We start from the raw sequence: 18,984 nt of genomic DNA, 5'->3' as shown, positions 1-18,984 counted from the left end.
TGTATATAAATCCTAGAACTACTATTTTGTTGTTTTTTTAAACTTGTTGATGCTACTAAGATGATTATGTAGGTAATATCAATTTGTTATCAAAGTGCTACTAAATAGTTATACATGTACCACTAATTTAAAATGTAAAAATATTATATGTATTTGTGTTACCATATGATTATATAGGTATCACTAAATGTTTCTCATCTCTTTTAATACGAATGAAACTGATAGAGAATGAAATAGTTAGTCCTATACATAAAGTCTAAAACAGGCATATGCATTTTGAGTTAGTTCATGAAATGGAAAAGGTAATTTATTCTCATCCAATATTGAATTTGTATGAAAGGAATAGGCAACGAAAGATTTTCATAATATTAAATAATCCCTTGTAAACAAAAATTTATTGCTACGAATTAAATAAACATGCTACATATGAAATTTAGGTTGATTCAAATATTGACAATTAATTAAATCTATCATTTACTGAAACTACTATTCTACCCTACAAAGACGTTAGAATTACAAAAATCACAATGAGGAACAAAATGAACACTATAAGCACTTAGAAATCTAAGTAGAAGTGGCATAGTAAGTCTAGTTACCTCATGCGGAAGAAAACTTCTTCTTGGAGGCTTGACCTTTCTTTGTATTCATCGTGCAGTGTTGTGCTTAGGTTGATCGATCGGTGTGGGTGAGGATTTATTAGATAACTAACTCATAATTTGGAAGGAATTCTAGGTTTTTCTACAAGAAGGCTCAGATCGTTGTTCACGAGGAAGGCAGGCCAGGTGCTGACCTCCCACTGGAGGCAACTATCAATTCAAACGGAGAGGACGACATACCCGATGTGCTGCTCCTAGAAGATCGCCTATTAAGATCGAAAGGGACCAAGATCGGTGGCATGCGGACCGTCGGAGGCCGAAAAGATGTGCGATAAGCCGCCGATGATCGATGTTTGCGATTACAAAGAGGAGGACGACGAGGGAGCGACCACAGCGGCGCGAGGGTTGAGATCCAAGTCGGCGGAGGCGGCGATCTAGCAGAAGTGGTGAGCGGTGGAGCAGACCGATCATCGTGGGCGGTGAAGAAAAGCGATTCTGGGTGGTGGGGAGGATCAATGCGGGCGGTGGAGCTTTGTTGCTTCGACGGCTGCAGAAGATATAGCAGATCCCAGGAGCTCCGTTGCTTCGACGACTGCAACGGAGCTCATTATTATTTTTGATTAAATTGAATTAAAAAAATAAATAATTTACTTTAACTGCTTAACATATTATAATATTTATAGAAATTGGTGGCTACTTTACATGTTACAATAAAATTGAAATACAAATATTTTAGAGAAAAAAATTACAATGAGATATTATTATTATTATTTTAAAAATATTTTTTTCATAAAAAATATTAAGAATACTCTTTTGATTTTTCTAATTACTACTTTTCAACTGTCATTAATTAGTCATTGATGTCGAAGAAATTTTAGAGGGGAAGGTGTCGACTATGGAGACACGACCATTAATTAGTCATTGTTGTTCATTTGATAGTGATAGCGGGGGTCTAAATTGTCAAAATTTAATATTTGAATAAAAATTTTAAATTAGATTTTGCATATATTTTTAAAAAAATATAAAATGAGAGTGGTAATCGAGTAGCTAAGTAGAGCTTCACTTGACGGATCAAATTGGTTGACATGATCCGACTTAGGGTGCAAGCGGATCAAATCCGTTGATGTTAATGTTAGTGTCAACCCTTAGTGTTAATTCAGATTGAGTGAGATTCGAATTGGACTTAAGTCAAATTGAATCCATGATCATCATGCATAAGATTAATAGGACATTAATTCCCTTATCATTAAGAAGGTTGCATGAGCATCATTAAGAAGGTTGCATGAGCATCATGTATGAGATTATTAAATGTATTAATTCTATGAAATCTCAAGAACCAAAAATTTTTCATATTCTATGATTGAATATAAAAAGGGATGAAAGGTTCTTGAGAGAAGTACCATTGGTCTTTTTCCTCTTCTCTTCTACCTTGATCGAATCTAGTATTGTGGCTAGCACCACGATCTGGTTCCTCTCCATCTCAGTGTTCGTGTGGATACCGTGGAGAGGCGAACATACTAATCGTACTGAGATCCGTCAACTTTTACAGGCAAGAGTTACTGTCGAAATTGCGAAAAACTCACATCAAAGATAACCTCGATTTCTATAAATAAAATCGATAAATGAATATGATTTCACATAGATCTTCTAGAGGGATCTCTTTTCCTACTACGTTTACTCGACTAAAATTATTTTTAAACACATCCGGATCCCCATAGTTAAAAACCCATCACTCTCCCCACCCTCCAATTCCTTACGATAAAGCACAGCATGAGTCGGCATGCATGCGTACATTCCAGAATGGCCACGTCAGCCATTCCATCTCCTTCCCCTCGGAAGCTCCCAGACTCCTCTTCCCATTTCCCCCCAATTCGATCAATCAGCAACCTTCCCGATCCCTCTCGAAACCTCCCTCCTCTTCGATCTCTTCACTATATAAACCCTATCGATCTCCACCCGCAGTCTCAAAGGAATCATCAGCCAGCCAACATCCGCCATTGATTCGATGAGGCCCTCGCAGCGCATTGTGCCCTTCTTCGCTGCTCTGCTCTTGGCCTTCTCCTCTGCTCCGGCGACAGCGCTGATCCCCTACACGAGGGGCCTGTGGGATGCCGTGTTCCCCACCGCCGGCGACTTGGACCCCTTCCACATCCTGGAGCACACCCCCTTCCCCGTCTCCACCTACAAGGCCGCCGACGAGACGCTCAACCTCGCCCGCGTCGACTGGAAGGAGACCCCACAAGCCCACATCCTCTCCCTCGATGTGCCTGGTTCGTGCCATTCATTAGCAGTGCTTGACGATGTCAGCTCTGATCCTAACGTGAAATGTGGTTGACGAACGAATGCAGGGGTGAAGAAGGAGGACATGAAGATGGAGGTGGACGAGAACCGGGTGCTGCGGATCTCGGGAGAGAGGAAGGAGGAGAAAGAGGTGGAGAGCGAGAGGTGGCACCGGGTGGAGAGGACCGCCGGGAAGTTCTGGCGGCAGTTCCGTCTGCCTGCGAACGCCGACATGGAGAACGTGAAGGCGCAGCTGGCGGACGGCGTGCTGCGAGTGACGGTGCCCAAGCTGGCCGCGGAGAAGAAGAGGCAGGCGAGGGCAGTGGACATCGTGGAGGAGAACAAGGGAGGCGAGGAAATGAAGGCCTCCGCCATGAAGACCGAAATGTGATACTACTTTTTACTCTGCTCTGATGTGATAGTTAAGCTTCTGTAGTAAATAAGAGTTTAAATAAGTCGACGATGAAAAAGCTGCTACCTTTATCTTATTTTTTGCTTCATCGCGCGATTACAAAGAGTTCTGAAGCATGATGCATGCCAACTAGGAGTGGTGATAGTTGATCTCGATTATAAATAAGTCAGCATATTCGCAGAACCAACTGAAACCTGTAAATTTTAAAACAGCTACACATCAATCTTCAGAATCCATCCTGGATAATATGCACTTTTAAATAAACAATCATGGTGAATAATAATCAGGAAAACAGCCTATCTCGTCTTTTAACATGTTCATATCGACTTATCTATGTTTCTCACTTTATCAACAACAGTTCAATCTGCTAGAGCATCTGGTTTTTAATAAGTTTATCAGTTCAAGTATCACAATGAAACCCAGAAACTAGAACTCAAGAAACAGGTATTTACCTATTTCAGCACAATTTCTTTATGAGCTTTAAATGACAGAATTACATTCCATGCGAGAGCTACAAAGTTCGCAGCTAGAACCTGCCATTTGAATTAAAAACAAATGAAGAAGCAAAGGAAATTACAAATCTCGGATAAAAATAAGACATTCAATCTCAACAAACAATAGAGCATAGCATCACAACAGGAATAGCATTATTAAATAGCAGAAAACGTTCACTGATAAAATATGGAAAGTCAAGAATTGAATTTGACAGCTGATTTACAAGGATTCAAATTCCTTTAGGCTGTGTTTCCTAGGAGTGATTGAAAATGGAAATTAAGAAAAAAATGAGGAAAGAGAATGGATTGAAGAGATGATAGAGTGGCTCCCCCGTGTCGTTTCCTTTGAGGGGAAAGAAATAGTAAAACTTTTTCCCCATAATCTCCTTAAACGAAAAGCAAGTAAAATTAGTAATTTTGTTTTTTAATAACATATAAAATGAATAGTAATTCTATATTAAATATGAATAAAATATTTTATTTTATATTTACATAAAACTTTAATAAAAGGTAGAATCCGCCACCCAACAGTCTTACATGATCGGTCCCACAACCATCTGTAAAGAGGTAAATCGGAAAACTACAATTGGTCATTACAGGGAGGATATTATCTCAACTTCGTCGAGATTCGACCCTTTTCCACTTCAGCAAGTCTGTCTCGTAGTAACAAAAACAATCTGCCACAATCTGTAGTTACTTTTTACTAGAGGTATCAAAAATAAACTCAACCCACCAACTCGATCAAAGTGACACTAAAAATATCGAGTTAGCGTTGAAAGTTTTACAATCAGGATCAGATCGAGTTGTTTTATTAAAGAATAAAAGCATGATATCACATAATAAAAATTGAATCGAATTGGTCAGATTATTAAGGTTGATCTGGATTTGGATTTAGATTTATAGTTCAGGTTGTTTCAGATTAGGTTCAGATTGAAATTTTTTTATAACACTCTTGCTTCAACTCGATCCAAATCCACCCGATCCACCCGAATTGACACCTCTACTTTTTGCCTAACTTGAGCAAAAGCCAAAGTGGAGAAGGTGGGAGAAAAATTTTCTCTCCTTTCTCACCCTCCCTTGCTTTCTTTCCAAAGAAACGAAGGGAAAGACTTAGAGCCTCTTTCTTTTCCCCCACCTTTTCTCCGCAAAGAAACACATTAGGTTTTTGACAGCTATACTAATACAAGTAATAGGAATTCACCACACCTGAAATTTTTGTGGAACAAACCGGAAGTTAAGGAATTGGAAAGGTATCCACAACTGCCAATTTGCTACCACTGCTGAAAACCACTCCTACAAGAATCAGTGAAAGCAGGAAAGAGTAAGCTTCAGCTGGTAAATTACACCAAACACGTTTTTTTTTAAAGAAAAGATAAATCACCTGTTGAAGTTTGTGCTTTATTTGGGAAGGTCTTCCTTCTAAGGCAACAACTGAACTAAGGAAAACTCCTATGAAGATGGGAGAGAAGATAAACTGCACCGAAGATTTAGTAAGACATCAAGAAACAGAGCAAGAGGAAAATCGAATAACCACATTGCAACAAAAAACATCAGACTTGATAAAAAGCCATTCAAGATGGAATTTACAAATACCACAGCAAGAAGTATAATAAGGCAATGGAGATGCTTGGTCAAGCACATAAGAAAGGAAAAAAGAAATACCTGGTCAAGCAGAAGACGTGAAAAGGCACCTGATGCTCCAGGAAGGGTAACCAATTTGCTCAGATACAAGTACCTGCAATAGAAATAAGAAAGACTGGCATGCATGAATCTTTTGAGCATAAAAAAAGTACAAAGTATGGATGAGGGGCTGGCAAATTCATGTTGAGCACGCTCCATTCCAGTAAAAGGCAGGTCTCAAACAGATACTCACCCTTACAAACTGCATGCTTGAGCACTGACATGATTTCAACATGGGATTTCATCCAGAACAACCACACAATGTACAATAAATTGACAGCATTACAGAGAAAGTATAAGTTCATATATTTACCAAAAGTGCAATGTGGGACCCACTAATACTAGTCCCAAGAAAGTGAAGACGACCGTTCGCCTCCAATCCAACTTCGACACCTGATCAATTAAAAACTGGAAAATCCAAGAAATGACAATTTAGTACAGGTGCAAGAGATGCATTAATGTTCAGCTATGGAGAATTTATGTTCCCACACTTGTACCATGAGGAAAGAAGATAAATGAAGCACAAACAAAAATTTTTTAGTAAGGGAAAATTTAATTAACTGTGTATAGAATTTAAATTGGGATGATTGTGCTCAGTTCATAACCTGGAAAACAAGCTTAATGAGTTTCAAAAGAACAAGGATGCAATATGCATAGATCTAGCATGAATACCAAGGTTATGGGGTAAAACCAGTTTTCAGATGAAACACTAATCCAAACAGAGATAAGCTAAGAAAATTGGAGACAATCAATAAGTTCAACACCTAGAGCAGGGAATGGAGTGCCTGATTGTTGAAATCCACAATAGCAAACTATTCTATAGTTCCAGATCCCCCCAGTCCTTAATTGTATAATACCCAGATTCTCAACCATTTCCACCTTTAGCGATGACTTTAAACTATCTGAAGTTCTAAAGTCTAAACCATGTTCAGTCTCATCTTATTGCTAGCACTACTTGACCTTTGATGTTCAATGGAATATCACATGTTAAAGTCCTTCTAACCAACCACTTTCACTTCTCTGTGAACATATATCAGACTAAATGATAGCACTTTCATAGTTGAAGAGAATGGATTTTTTATCGAACGACAAACAATGGCCTGGATCTTCTGAAGGAATGATTTAAAGAACCAAAATAAAAAATAATAATACATAGACCTATTGTGGATGATTTAAAAGAGCCAAAATAACAAATAAAGATACATGGACCTACTGTGGATGATATAAAAGAACCAAATAGAAAATAAAGATACATGAACCTACTGTGGGAATGATTTAGAAGATCCAAAATAAAAATAACAATATTGACAAGCAATAACATAATGGAAGCAGTCATAAGATTATTCTTGAGGATTTACTCATGAAGACAAATTCAGTCTTAATCTTCTTGTTAGTTTCACTTATCCAATCAAAATCAATAAGCCTAGCACATGTGAAAAAGAATTATTTAAAACTAATAACCCATGGAGGAATGGAAGAAACCTGGCAAATCAAATCTCCAACTAGGGTTAGAAGCGCAGATGTTATAGCCTTTGTAATCACTGGATGCTTATCAAGAGCTGTCAAGTACCTGAATGAAGCAAAACATTTTATCAATGTTACCATTACACAATGATAAGACCCTAATGTTACTCAACAAAAATTGTAAATTTTAATTCGAAGAGGAAAAAAAAAGAATAAAAATGGAAGACGAGTGGAAGGGTGTAGTGTAAAGGGTTACCATAATTACTCAATATGGCAGCCATAGGTATGACTTCAACTATACAACATACAAATTATACAATTCATTTAGCTAATGGTGAAATTAATCAAGCTATGAGAAAGCAGTTGGTTTTCCAACTTGGAGAAATTAAGTGCATCAATAAGCTTTTAATCCATAACAGCTCACTTGTTGCTACTGTCATTGACCTATGTTCTATTAAGGAACTTGAGATGGTCATCTATTTCTTGGTCTGCCAAGAGATACGGCATTCTCCAAAAATGATAAAGAAACTGACAAAAATCATGAGCCGATAGACAACTTGTCCAGTCTAAGTCACAAAAAGGCAACAAGGTTGACGGAGGTTGATTTCTAATGCAAGATTCCTTGTCCTAGATCCTTCTTCAAATACCTCAAGATTCACATTGCAGCATTGCATTGCTTTTCCTGCATTGGGAGGTCAACTGGCTTTGAGCCAAAAACACTGTATTCTGGAAAAATGGAAGATTTTTGTCTTGCTACCTCACTACCGCGGAACTACTTCAGTGGCCCAAGATCTTTAATCTTAAAATGCTTACTTGAAAAACATTTAAAATTGGATCAAGAAGCCAAACTATTTCCTGCACGAATAAGGTCATCAACATAAACTACATCACCTTATGAGTAAATAACAAGGAATAGTCTGACATTGGCTACTTGAAATCTGCTTGATTGAAGTTACAAAAGTGAATTTTTCAAACCAATTTTGAAAAGCTTGCCTTATCTCATACAAAGATTTTCTCAGCCAACACACTTTAATAGCATCTAATTGATGAAGATCCCAGTCTTTCATTAACAACACAGTGTTGCCATTTTAGCAGCTAGAGGAAATCCACACTTCTTTTGCATGAATCCTTTACCAAGCAATTGACTCTTGTCTTCGCTCCCATCAACCTTTCTATTGATTGTATATACTTATCAGAATGCTATAGGTTTCTTACCAATTGGTAAGTCTTCAATTATTCATGTCTCATTGTCTTCTATAGATTGTGTGTACGTAAATATTGTCTCTCTCCATTGTGGGTCTTGGACTACATCTGAATACTGACTTATTGTTTGAGTCAATGGCAACAACAAAAGCTTTATAAGATAATATAATTTACTACATGACATATAGGATAAATCACACCTTAACTTGTGCCAAGGAGGAGGAGGATGAACTTGTGCCGAGTACAAAGACTGCCAAGCATTTTGGCAGTCTTTGTACTCTTTGGGGCCTAATCATCTACTCATCATAATGCATTATGTTGATAGTTTGTGCCTTTATTTTTAGGCTACATTGACTTTTTCCTCTTCAAACTTCTTGTGTTTTTGTGCTCCTTTCTCGTTTCGAATTTCATTCAAGCTCCGCCTATCATTTGAATTGGGATTTCTGATTCCTAAAGATTTTACTCTGGGCAAAGGGAACCCTGACTCTCTAAATAAAACATCCTTTGCCACAAAGATTTCCTGTGTTTTCAAATCTAGACACTTTCATCTCTTTTGGGCATAAGGATACCCAAGGAACACACACTTCCCTTTTCATCAAATTAGTCCACTTTTTGGTTGCCTTTGGACATAAACGACCAAATACTTTAAGATGTTTATATTCATAATTCACTTTTTTTTCCTAATCAGGATCTCATGTGAACTTTTACCAATCAAAATCTTGTTTGATCCTTGATTATTCAAATAGTTGCCTCTAGAAAACACTCTCTGAATACTTTATTGGAAAGTTTGCTTCAAATATCAAAGCTCAAGCAACATTTAAAATGTGACAGTGCTTTTCCTCTATGCTACACTTTTGTTGAGATATTGAATCTACCTCCTTATATAGACGTAGATGGTAGTGCGAATGGCTGCCAAATTGATTCCATAATTAGTTAGTTTGGCAGCCATATGCACAATTTTAACTGTACAAGATACAAATTCTATCCATTTAGCCCATAATACAGTTAATTAAAAGCTGTTGGTTTTCCAATTTGGTGGCATGTTGTGAGACTTATTGACTGAGTGTCCAATAAAAATAGAATAAAATTTATTCAATATGTACAAAAGATTGCAAACAGTTCAATTCCACATTTCTTTGCCAGTGGTCTAAAACAGATGCTAAGCAATAACGAATAACAGCAGCACAGTAAGTTAAACAACGTAGGGAGATGACAAAAAGAAGGGGGAAATCCCAGCATTTTACCAGGAAAGGAAGGACCAATCATTCCCACTGCCTCTATCATTTCCACCTCCGCCTTCGGAGTCTCCGTCACCCCTTCCTCCGTGCCCAGCACCACCGCCGGAGGAACCACCAGAACCACCGCCTGAGGCGGCTCGAAACCGCACGAAACCTAGAGCCTTCGGCTCAAACCCGGGACAAAAACGAGGGATCGCACCTCCAAATCCAACGGAAGGAAAGGAAACGAAGGGGCGGCAGGGGAATCGAGCATCGGTGAGCTTCTTGTGCTCGCAAACCAAAGAGAGCCGCTCCAGGTCACGGAGTTGGGCGACCGACTTGGCGCGGCGAGGGAGCGATCGAACGGCGAGCAAGGAATTGGGGAGAAATGCCGCCATTTTCGCGCCGCAGCGGAGCATGATCGATCACGAGGCCGGTGGCTTTGTCGAGGTTTTGACGGTAGTGAAACCGACAGATGGGCCGTGACTGGGCCCATGAAAGACAACGGGTTGTGCTGGGCCCGTGAAAGCCAGGCCATTCTAGCTACACCATCGGGCCTCAATTATTTTTTATTTAAAAAAACAATTGTAATTTTTTTAAACAAATAAAATAGTAAATAAATAATCTTGTATAAAATAATTTTAAATTTAGCTTTTTAAAATCTCTATGTCAAATACTGTTCTAGGTCTCAGATAATTATATAGAATAAGGCACTCTTCAGCCTCTAATATGATAATTATTATGTAAAATGTGAAATTTCACTCTCAAATCTCAGATAATTTCACTCTCAAATCTCTCAATTTCAGTAAAGGTGAAATTTATCACCCAACGGTCTCACACAATAGGTCTCACGATCATCTATAAGGAGGTAAATCAGAAAATTATAGTTGACTACTACGGAAAGAGTATTATCTTGATTTCGTCGAGATTTGATCCTTGTCCACTTCAACGAGTTTGCTTTACACTAACCAACTCAACCATGTGTTAGGAGCCACTCTCAAATCACTCAAACAATAATAAAAAGGTAAGGATCTACCAAAATGTTGGTGGGTATTAGATCACTTTGTGATCATGACCATTAAAATGTAGTATTTCCAACTTGGTTGTCCGGATTGACCCAACCTCCATGCTAGTAGAGTAGTAAATGAATCAAATATTTGTGATGAATTTTTAATTTGATAAGAAGTTTATTTATATTTGTTCAATACACACAAAATTGATTAAATGAATAAATTTCAATAACTCGTTAAACTAAATAATATATTTTGAACACATATGTGTTCAACAGGGCTGGGTCGCAGTGGCCGGTCTGGTCCAAAACAAAGTTGGTTTGTGTTCGGTTTAGAAGATGGACCCGGTTCGTGTATTATCCCCCTCGCAGGTAAAGAGATATTTTGTGGGACACGAATTAACCAGGAGACGATAAGAGTCGCATAATTCTTCCTCTGCTTCTCTCAAAGTAATCCACCGCGATAGAGTAGGAGAGGTCGATCATTCGAGGAACTCCGCTTCCCGAATGGCTACTGCCGTGAATCTGAGCTGCTCGGTCGGGAATCCGGCCGCGGCGCTCCTGCATTCTGCTACCGGTGGACGCCTTTCAATCGCTAGAAGCCGCTGGGTTCCAAGTTCGTCTCTTTTCTTTTGTTTTATTTTAATGGGTTAGGGTTATTATCTTCCATATTTTCAACTTGCTTCTGCTGCCTGCAATTGTGATGGGAAGATTGAATGAATCGTATATAACCTTGTGCTTGTGGGCGTTTTTTTGTACTGATTTTGGTTCAGATAGAAACCGCTAGTCACTACGTAATGGAAATATTCATAGGCGTTCTATTCATTATGTGGATGATGCATTTTTAAGAAATTCGGTGGCGATTTTGGTGTGGCAATTGGTAGGCATGGTGAGAAGAACAGAAGCCTCGTTTGTGAAACATTGCAACCCTTTTGAAAAGTTCCTTAGTTTACACGGATGTTCAAAATTTCCTCTTAATTGCTTGTTTTCAGCAGATATCCTGTTGTTTGCTAAAGATGAAAAATTCTTCTAATGCAAAACAAAAGCCAAGTCGAAGGTAGAATGCAGACCACGAACGTTGGTGCAAATCCTTACTATGGATGATGCCGCAGAAATCTACCCCGCTCTACGGAGCGATGATGTGGCGATAGAAATTTACCTCGTACCATGGAGTGATGATGTTGAAGCTTTCTTCTAGTTTTCTTCTCGTGATGCGACTGACTCTACAAAAAATAATATGCGTCAAACGGCTCGCCGGGAGTCACTCAATGAGGTCCCTCTGATGCCTTAGTCATTATGAAGCCTTAAATAGTATAATAGAAAAAAAAAATGACAAGAAATTGAGTAAAGCAGATGAGATCCTAGAGAGAATTTCCCTCCCCTACCTTATATAGGGAGAGAAGCCTAAGGGACACACCTCACTAAAGGGTGACATTGTAATCACCGTGTCTCTTCGTATTATGGCAACTGTCATGTCCCTTCGCATTATAGTAACTGTCATGTCCTTTCGCATTATGGTAACTACCGTGTCCCTTTGCATGTCGAGAGGTCGGACTAGCGGCAAGTCAGAAGGTCAGACAAGCTTGGCAGGTTAAATACTGATGATATCCGCATTGATCAAGTTTTGAACTTGCCACATGACTCTTGCATTGACTGAGTCCTGAACTTGCCACACCCCCTACCGTCTTCACCACATCACAAGTTTCCCTCTCAAATCTAGTCGAAGGAGGAAGCAGTCTAACTGGCTAGACAGTTGCTACATCAATGACTCCGAGGTCTTTGACATCGGGGTCCATGTGGCTGAGACGTTGGAAGCGGAGGAGCAGAACAAGAGGGAGCATCTGGTAGTCGAGGTGGAGCACCTCAAGGTAAAGTTGGAAGGAAGAGCTACAATTCATATTCAAAAACAAAAGAAATGCAATTGAACCTGGTGTGAAGACAATGATCCAAAGTTTGCTGAGGCTTGGGGCGAGAAACTAATCCACGACTAAGTCTTAGTCGAAAGAATAAGGGATGACTCTATCCGAGACAGAGGAATATTTGGAGGAGACTTTGTCCCTGATAGAGGAGTTTAGTGGCGACTCTATCCCTGATAGAGGAAATGTCAATGACAACTTTTTCCCTGATAGAGGAGTTTAAGTGGTGACTCTGTTCTCGATAGAGGAAGTTATCGGAGACTGACTCTATCCTTGACAGAGAAATTTTAAATGGTGACTCTGTCATGGATAGAGAAAATTTTAAGTGGCGACCCTATCCTTGATAGAGAAAATTATTAGAAGCGATTCTGTCTTTGACAGAGAAATTTTAAGTGGTGACTCTATCCCTGACAGAGGAATTTAAGTGGTGATCCTGTCCCAAACAGAGGAAAATATGTTAAATCTGTGACTAAGTCAAGTTGGAGAGGTATAAGTACTTAAACCCTATAAATGACCAGAAGTATCCCAATTAAATGCAAAACTCTAGTTCATCACATTAATAATATAAATATAAAAGAAATCAAGGAAGAAGTTTTTCTTATCGCGGGTATATTCATGAATAAATTCACAACTTCTGCCCACCATGAATTATCCAAGAACCATATTAATCAAACCAATCAAAATCGAAGTGGACTACCCTACAGGTTTTACTACAAAATCATCTTGATCCTTATCTCTTGGTCTTGCTGTAGTTACTAGATCATCATTCCTCTATAATGCTCTGCACATAATACAATCCCATACCAATTGAAATGATTGCAACTTCGGTGCCACTAGCAATCATTAAATCAACTCCATTACATCGAATATGATTAGCGGCAGCATAAAAAGCAATAATTTAAAATTTGCACAAGCAATAGAAATTGAGTAATTAAGAACCATGAAACCAATATCCTTGCAAATAGTGCAAAAACCCATAGATGGAAATACCGAAAAGGTCGCGCTCCTAGTAGAGGAGCTCGATCTTGCAATGCATCTCAATGGCTTTGAAGAGGTCAAGATGATGGGAGGGGGGGGGGGGGGGGGGGGGGGGGGGAGGGAGCCTGATGGAGGAATCGATCTCTTGGTAGTGACAGCTTGCATGAGAAGCAGAGGAATCATGCAACTGAGGCGATGGACTTCCTTATCGCTTGGTAGGGACATGGATGTTGGGTAACCCTACGATCTTGGATAATGTGGGTAGTTGAACCGCTTGGCAAGGCTCGACGAAATGGAGACGAAAGCGCCCCAGGAAAAATTTCTTTCCATCCCAACTCATGGAGATGGCTTTGAAGTTGCTGCTTCCTTATCACCAAAAGCTAGTACCATCAATAATATCCAAGTATTATAAAAATATTATAGAAGTAATCAAAAAGAAATTCAGAGGTTTAGAGTTTAGGCTTTTGTGCCATGATTTTCCAATAAACTTGATTTCAATGTCATGGCTCGATTTAATCTTTTCTCATGGTGATATAATTTTTTTTGTCAAAGACCCTTTCTTCTTTTTTCGGCATCTTCATATTTGTCAATGTTGTCGCTTATGTTCTCACAGACGGCGCCAAAATGATACAGCAGAAATCTACCCTGCACTATGGAGCGACGACAAAAATTTACCTCGCACCACGAAGCAATGACGTTGAAGTTTTCTCCTCTCTTTCTTCTCGTGACATGGCCAACTCTACGAAAAATAATATGCATCAAAGAGTTCGTCGGGAGTTACCATAACAAGGTCCCTGTGATGTCTAAGTCATCATGGAGCCCCAAATAGTATAATAGAAAGAAGAAATGATAAGAAATTGAGTAAAACAGATGAGATCCTAGAGAGAATTCCCCTCCCTTACCTTATATAGGGAGAGAAGCCCAAGGGACACACTTTATGGAGAGAAGCCCAAGGGACGCACCTCACTAAAGGGTGCCATTGTAACCGCCATGTCCTTTGCGTTATGGTAATTGTTGTGTCCCTTCGCGTTATGGTAATTGTCCATGTCCCTTCGCATGCCAGGAAGTCAGACTAGTGGCAAATTTGGAGGTCAGGAGGTCGGACCAGCTCGACAAGTCGGATACTGATGATATCTACATTGACTGAGTCTTGAACCTGCCACATGACCCCTGCTTTGACTGAGTCTTGAACCTGCCACATGGCCTTTGTCTCCACCACATCAATGGAATTTGATTTGAATTACATGCATGGTCTGCAACTTTATGTAGCTGTCTAATTGTTCTTCTCAATTGCTTGTTTGCAGTTGCATATCCTATTGTTTGTTATAGATGAAAAACTATACGAGCTTAAAACAAAAACCATGTAGGGAGAAAGCAGATCATAATTGTGGGTGCTGATTTTGTGGTGAAGTTCCTTACTCTGAAATTCAATCATTCATTCACTCATCTAGTTCTAGGAGGAACTGTGATTAGCTTCTTGAATACTAATGCAGAACAACTCACAATTTCTTATATCATTAAGTTTAATGGCCAAAGCAGTTGACTGAACTCTAGTATAGTTTTTTAAAAGCAATTTCTCGATTCTTTTAAGATTGGTGAATTTTGGTCTTAAAAAATGAAGAGTTGCTACCCCTTGGTTATTTTTAGATAGTTATTTATAAAGCTTGGTAGTGTTTAGACATTGTAATTAATCCCTTTTGGTTTGAGTTCCTGGACTTATGTTGTTTTCCTAGAAGTCTAATAATCCTCAGTTCATAGCTAGACAATACAAGTATGTTTATTCCCAAGATGATCCTTGTCAACAAGAATATTAACAACTTTTTTTTTTGATCTATGAACTTAAAAGAATTTATTTTCAGTGTGGCATACTTCTGTTTAATTTGATAGTTAACAGCCTAATCATAACTGTATTCCTGCAGCTGCAATTAGCTGTCATCACACATATAAGTCCAAGAAAGTCATTTGTTTAAGAAGAGCACCTTTTAGATTAGATACGAGAAGAATGATGCCTAAGGTTACCAGAAACAGTGGTTCATCATCCTCAGGAGGTAATGTAGATGGAACGGAGTCCTTGGACAAAGAAAAGGTATGCTCTACACCATTGAAGACAGATATTCTAGTTTTGATGCAAACAAATCGTACTTGGTCTTAAAAGTTTATTTGTTTGAAGAAAATGTCACTTTTTACACACATCTAGAAGAGATCTTTTGTTAAACAAAAAAAGTGCATGAAAGTCTGTCAGAGTTATTGCTTATGTGAACTAAAATAGGGTCTTGGACTAAATTTTGTATCTTCTTTTAAAATTGGCTATTTCAATTCACAAATCGGATTCATCTATTCAGCCTTATTTTGATCAACCTATTACTTCCTTACTAATAAGGAGGTGCTATGCAATTGTGGTCTACCTCATGCTTCTTACTAAGCTTGCATTGTAGTCTTCCTCACTGGCCAGGCACAAGAATCTGGAAGCCCTTGTCTCCATCACACTTGAGATCATAACACAGTAATTCCTGTCAATAGTGACAATGACTTCCAAAGGTGTAGAATAATTATGTCTGTCTTCTTTTCTTGCATCTATGATCTATAGTTCCTATGCTTCCATAGCTTCCACATTTGCAACGTCAGTAACTGATCGTATGAGAATATGATCTTGTGTTACTCCAAAGTTGGGAATCTAGTGATATTTTGAAGCCCTTTGATCAAATGAAGGAAATGGGCATTAAAGCCAAAGGCTTATAAACACTTATTTATTCTCTAATGAAAAGAAGTGCGTGGAAAGGAAAAAGCTTCTAGTGAAGATGGTGAAGGACAATGCTTGTGAATGATGTGAAAATGTTGTCTGATGATATGCTTGATAAAGGTCTTTCACCTTGAGTAAGGACACTACAAATTTTCCTATGAAAGATGATACATGCATTAGATGCAGAAAGCTGAAGCTTGTACATAATTAATTAGGTTTGGTATAATAGCATTGACATGCATGCAGTTGATTTGAGTTAATTAACTGCAAGCATAGACTAAAGGTTTGCACAAGCATGCATATGATTCAGAGTTTGTTATCCATAGAGAAAATGGTAGTAATTTAAAAGCAGAGACGTCCTTCTAGTAAAAATACCGATCAAGAATGGTAAAATGCCTGATGGTGTATGAATTAATGGGTTGATCTGCACATGATCATGAGTCATGAGGTGCAGAGTAAAGCACTAAGATCTCATGATCAAGATGATTGATTTTGTATATTTGGTCAATTTGCTCATTTGAATATTTTGTACTTCAATTACTTGTTTTTTTTTGTATTTCATAAACTCAGGTATTTCATAAACTCAGATCTGTTGGGTTAACTAGGTCATCTAGAAAATAAGAAGAATATATTATCGTACATGAATGTTTTCTTCCCAAAAAAAAAGAAGAAGAAAATGGAATCTTATTTTGAACTTAGTTATTTTGTTGTTTCTCCTCTTCTAGCCTCGTAGGAGGATCACTATCCCATTTCAAGTTTGGCAGAAAACAAGGATTCCTTTTGTAACTGTTGCTATATTCTTCTTCTTACTTCTTGGTTGTGCTAAATCTTACTAGTATTAAACAACTACGCTCTAACTGAAAGCTGCGTTGTAATAAAATTAGAATCTGCCAGAACATTAACATTTAGCTGCAATCATATTAGCTCTATTATACTTTTCTCAAAAAAAATTTTAGTGCAAGCTTCTAAATTTATATTTTCTATTCAACATAAGAAGTCAATGTCGTAATGTTGAGGCATAACATTTCTAATACTGCAGGTTCCTTTTGGATACACAAGAAAGGATGTTTTGTTGATTGGTGTCGGAGTCTGCTTATTAGGTGTGGGTTTGAAAACTGGACTAGAGGTAATTTTGTTTTTGTGCCCTGAATACTTGTATGCTGCAACTATTCTGTAGTTAGTAGATACCCTTCTCAGAGAAGATTTGACCAAACAAATGGACATAGATGAGTTTTAAAAATCCAAATTATTCTTCATTTGGCTCTTTGTTTCAGAACTTGTATATTGGATTTCCATGACTTTTTTTTTTGTTTCAGTTAGTTGGAGTTGATCCTTTGCAAGCAGGCAATGCGGTTCAGTTAGTCATTGTCTTGGGCCTGACAGTCGGATGGATTTCTACATACATGTTCAGAGTTGCGAACAAAGATATGACATATGCTCAGCAGCTAAGAGATTACGAGAATAAAGTCATGGAGGTAAGTTTGCATATTTAAAATTTGGAAAACTACTTCATGAGCTTGAGCTGATGACATCTATTTGCATTGAGATTCAACATTCTCAAAGCAAATTTCTCGTCCGCAAGTAACACATATAAGATTGCCTGACTCTAAATGTTAAAAAGCAAGTCATCCAAAGAAATTTGCAAAATATTCTTGTTTTCAATCTGCATTAAAGTGGACATCAATGGTTGCTTCTAAGCTAGGAAAATGGGACATGCTGGTGTTGAATTCTATGGAATGTTTGCCATGCCTATTTCATGGAGCGATCTCGGTGATAAGTATTGGGATTGAGACTTTGGGATTGACACCACTTGCCCAAGTTGTATAGTGTTTATGAGTGTGCCCTACTAGAGGCATTGCGGCAAAAATCTTCATTTCCTTGTAAAAGCAAACCATTGAAAACTTCATGTATGTAGAACCGAAAGTAACTCTGAAACCCTCACAAAATGACAAGCCATAAGAAAGTACACATAAGGCACACTGATGTATGATAGATCGACAGTAGAAATAGTATTTATGATCACATTCAAATTCCTTGTAGGATTGTTTAGGATTTTGCATCCATCTAAACGACTCTTAAAAGGTTATCAAAGGAGAGGCAAAACTCATGTCTTATGCTCCTAAACAGTGATCGTGAAATCCCTAGATCAAGCTGCCTAATTACATAATGTAGCCTCAGATTCAGTCGTGGTTGCTGTATCGCAACTGAACCCCGCAAACCTCCTTTCTTGGAGGTTTTCCAATTAGGTTTCTACCTTTGCCTTTGGTTTTCTTTCTTAATCTCGCTATGATTTCTCCTGGTGTTCTTGTAAATTACCTGTACTGGTGAACTTTTAAACCTAACCCATCCACTGCACCTGTGAATCTGAAGTTGTAATACACATTCCATAAACTGTCCTTACAGACATCTCGAAAACAATCATGATTGTTACATTGTTGAATCAATCTCTGTTAAAAAACAACAACAAATGATATCTTATTGGCATTTGCTGACTTTTCATTTGCATATCAGTGATGGGTTTTATATATCTCTTCCAGAAACGCCTAGAGGGACTCACTGAAGCTGAATTAGTGGAACTGCTCGAGCAAGTAGAAGAGGAGAAAAGCCACCAAAAAAGTGGTGAGCAGGTCAACTAACTGAAACCTCAAAGAATTATATTGCATATAGTTTCTGTATAGTTTGGCTTATTTAATGTATTTCTCGATCGTCATGCCACAATTTTTTAGTGTTGTGAAATGAAATGAAATCACTTATGAAAAAGAGAGTGCTCTCTTGATAGTTCGTGTTGAACCTATCACATAAATGGGGTGACTAGGCTTGAGGTCATGCTCGGCCCACACACATAGGCGAGCCTATTGGGCTCGATACATGCCCGATTAGATTGACTAGTTTGTCAAACATCCATAGGTAGTTAGGATTTTCATAGGATTAATCACTAGGTAAACTTTTCATATGTCAAATATCTTGTTTAAATTTTTTCTTATTTTTTCTGGAC

General features: G+C 38.3%; 3 protein-coding genes across 3 annotated transcripts; 2 read left to right on the top strand and 1 right to left on the bottom strand.

Annotated features, from left to right (window-relative positions):
• The first annotated feature begins 2,443 nt into the window (after positions 1 to 2,443).
• On the top strand, positions 2,444 to 3,364 carry LOC141834699 (17.6 kDa class I heat shock protein-like). Its single transcript, XM_074722038.1, has 2 exons — positions 2,444 to 2,866; positions 2,945 to 3,364. Exons 1-2 carry the CDS (start codon positions 2,602 to 2,604, stop codon positions 3,265 to 3,267), a joined length of 588 nt encoding a protein of 195 aa, XP_074578139.1. The 5' UTR covers positions 2,444 to 2,601; the 3' UTR covers positions 3,268 to 3,364.
• A 12-nt stretch (positions 3,365 to 3,376) lies between these two features.
• LOC141834698 (protein sym-1) lies at positions 3,377 to 9,765 on the bottom strand. The gene is made up of 8 exons (XM_074722037.1): positions 9,374 to 9,765; positions 6,945 to 7,032; positions 5,776 to 5,870; positions 5,445 to 5,517; positions 5,164 to 5,256; positions 4,989 to 5,075; positions 3,741 to 3,821; positions 3,377 to 3,482 (listed from the first exon to the last, which is right to left on the bottom strand). The coding sequence occupies exons 1-7, from the start codon at positions 9,763 to 9,765 to the stop codon at positions 3,741 to 3,743; spliced, it is 909 nt and encodes a 302-aa protein (XP_074578138.1). The 3' UTR covers positions 3,377 to 3,482.
• A 1,007-nt stretch (positions 9,766 to 10,772) lies between these two features.
• On the top strand, positions 10,773 to 18,745 carry LOC141835271 (uncharacterized). The gene is made up of 5 exons (XM_074722702.1): positions 10,773 to 10,971; positions 15,169 to 15,335; positions 17,029 to 17,115; positions 17,306 to 17,464; positions 18,527 to 18,745. Exons 1-5 carry the CDS (start codon positions 10,863 to 10,865, stop codon positions 18,623 to 18,625), a joined length of 621 nt encoding a protein of 206 aa, XP_074578803.1. The 5' UTR covers positions 10,773 to 10,862; the 3' UTR covers positions 18,626 to 18,745.
• Positions 18,746 to 18,984: the final 239 nt, after the last annotated feature.

The sequence above is a fragment of the Curcuma longa genome, chromosome 9 (assembly GCF_044706935.1).
Source record: "Curcuma longa cultivar G26 ecotype Majalengka, Jawa Barat chromosome 9, ITB_CL_G26_1.1, whole genome shotgun sequence".
NCBI lineage: Eukaryota > Viridiplantae > Streptophyta > Magnoliopsida > Zingiberales > Zingiberaceae > Curcuma > Curcuma longa.
The sequence above is the reverse complement of the archived record's forward strand: the minus strand, read 5'-3'. Positions and strand labels throughout refer to the sequence as shown.

Excerpts from the sequence above, each read along its gene's own strand:
- LOC141834699 (XM_074722038.1), top strand. The coding sequence starts at position 2,602 with ATGAGGCCCTCGCAGCGCATTGTGCCCTTCTTCGCTGCTCTGCTCTTG. Across the intron at positions 2,867-2,944 it reads CCTCTCCCTCGATGTGCCTG|GGGTGAAGAAGGAGGACATG; the intron begins GTTCGTGCCATT and ends GAACGAATGCAG.
- LOC141835271 (XM_074722702.1), top strand. The coding sequence starts at position 10,863 with ATGGCTACTGCCGTGAATCTGAGCTGCTCGGTCGGGAATCCGGCCGCG. Across the intron at positions 10,972-15,168 it reads TAGAAGCCGCTGGGTTCCAA|CTGCAATTAGCTGTCATCAC; the intron begins GTTCGTCTCTTT and ends GTATTCCTGCAG. Across the intron at positions 17,465-18,526 it reads ACGAGAATAAAGTCATGGAG|AAACGCCTAGAGGGACTCAC; the intron begins GTAAGTTTGCAT and ends TATCTCTTCCAG.
- LOC141834698 (XM_074722037.1), bottom strand. The coding sequence starts at position 9,765 with ATGCTCCGCTGCGGCGCGAAAATGGCGGCATTTCTCCCCAATTCCTTG. Across the intron at positions 7,033-9,373 it reads GATTGGTCCTTCCTTTCCTG|GTACTTGACAGCTCTTGATA; the intron begins GTAAAATGCTGG and ends TGCTTCATTCAG. Across the intron at positions 5,076-5,163 it reads TAAAGCACAAACTTCAACAG|GAGTGGTTTTCAGCAGTGGT; the intron begins GTGATTTATCTT and ends TGATTCTTGTAG.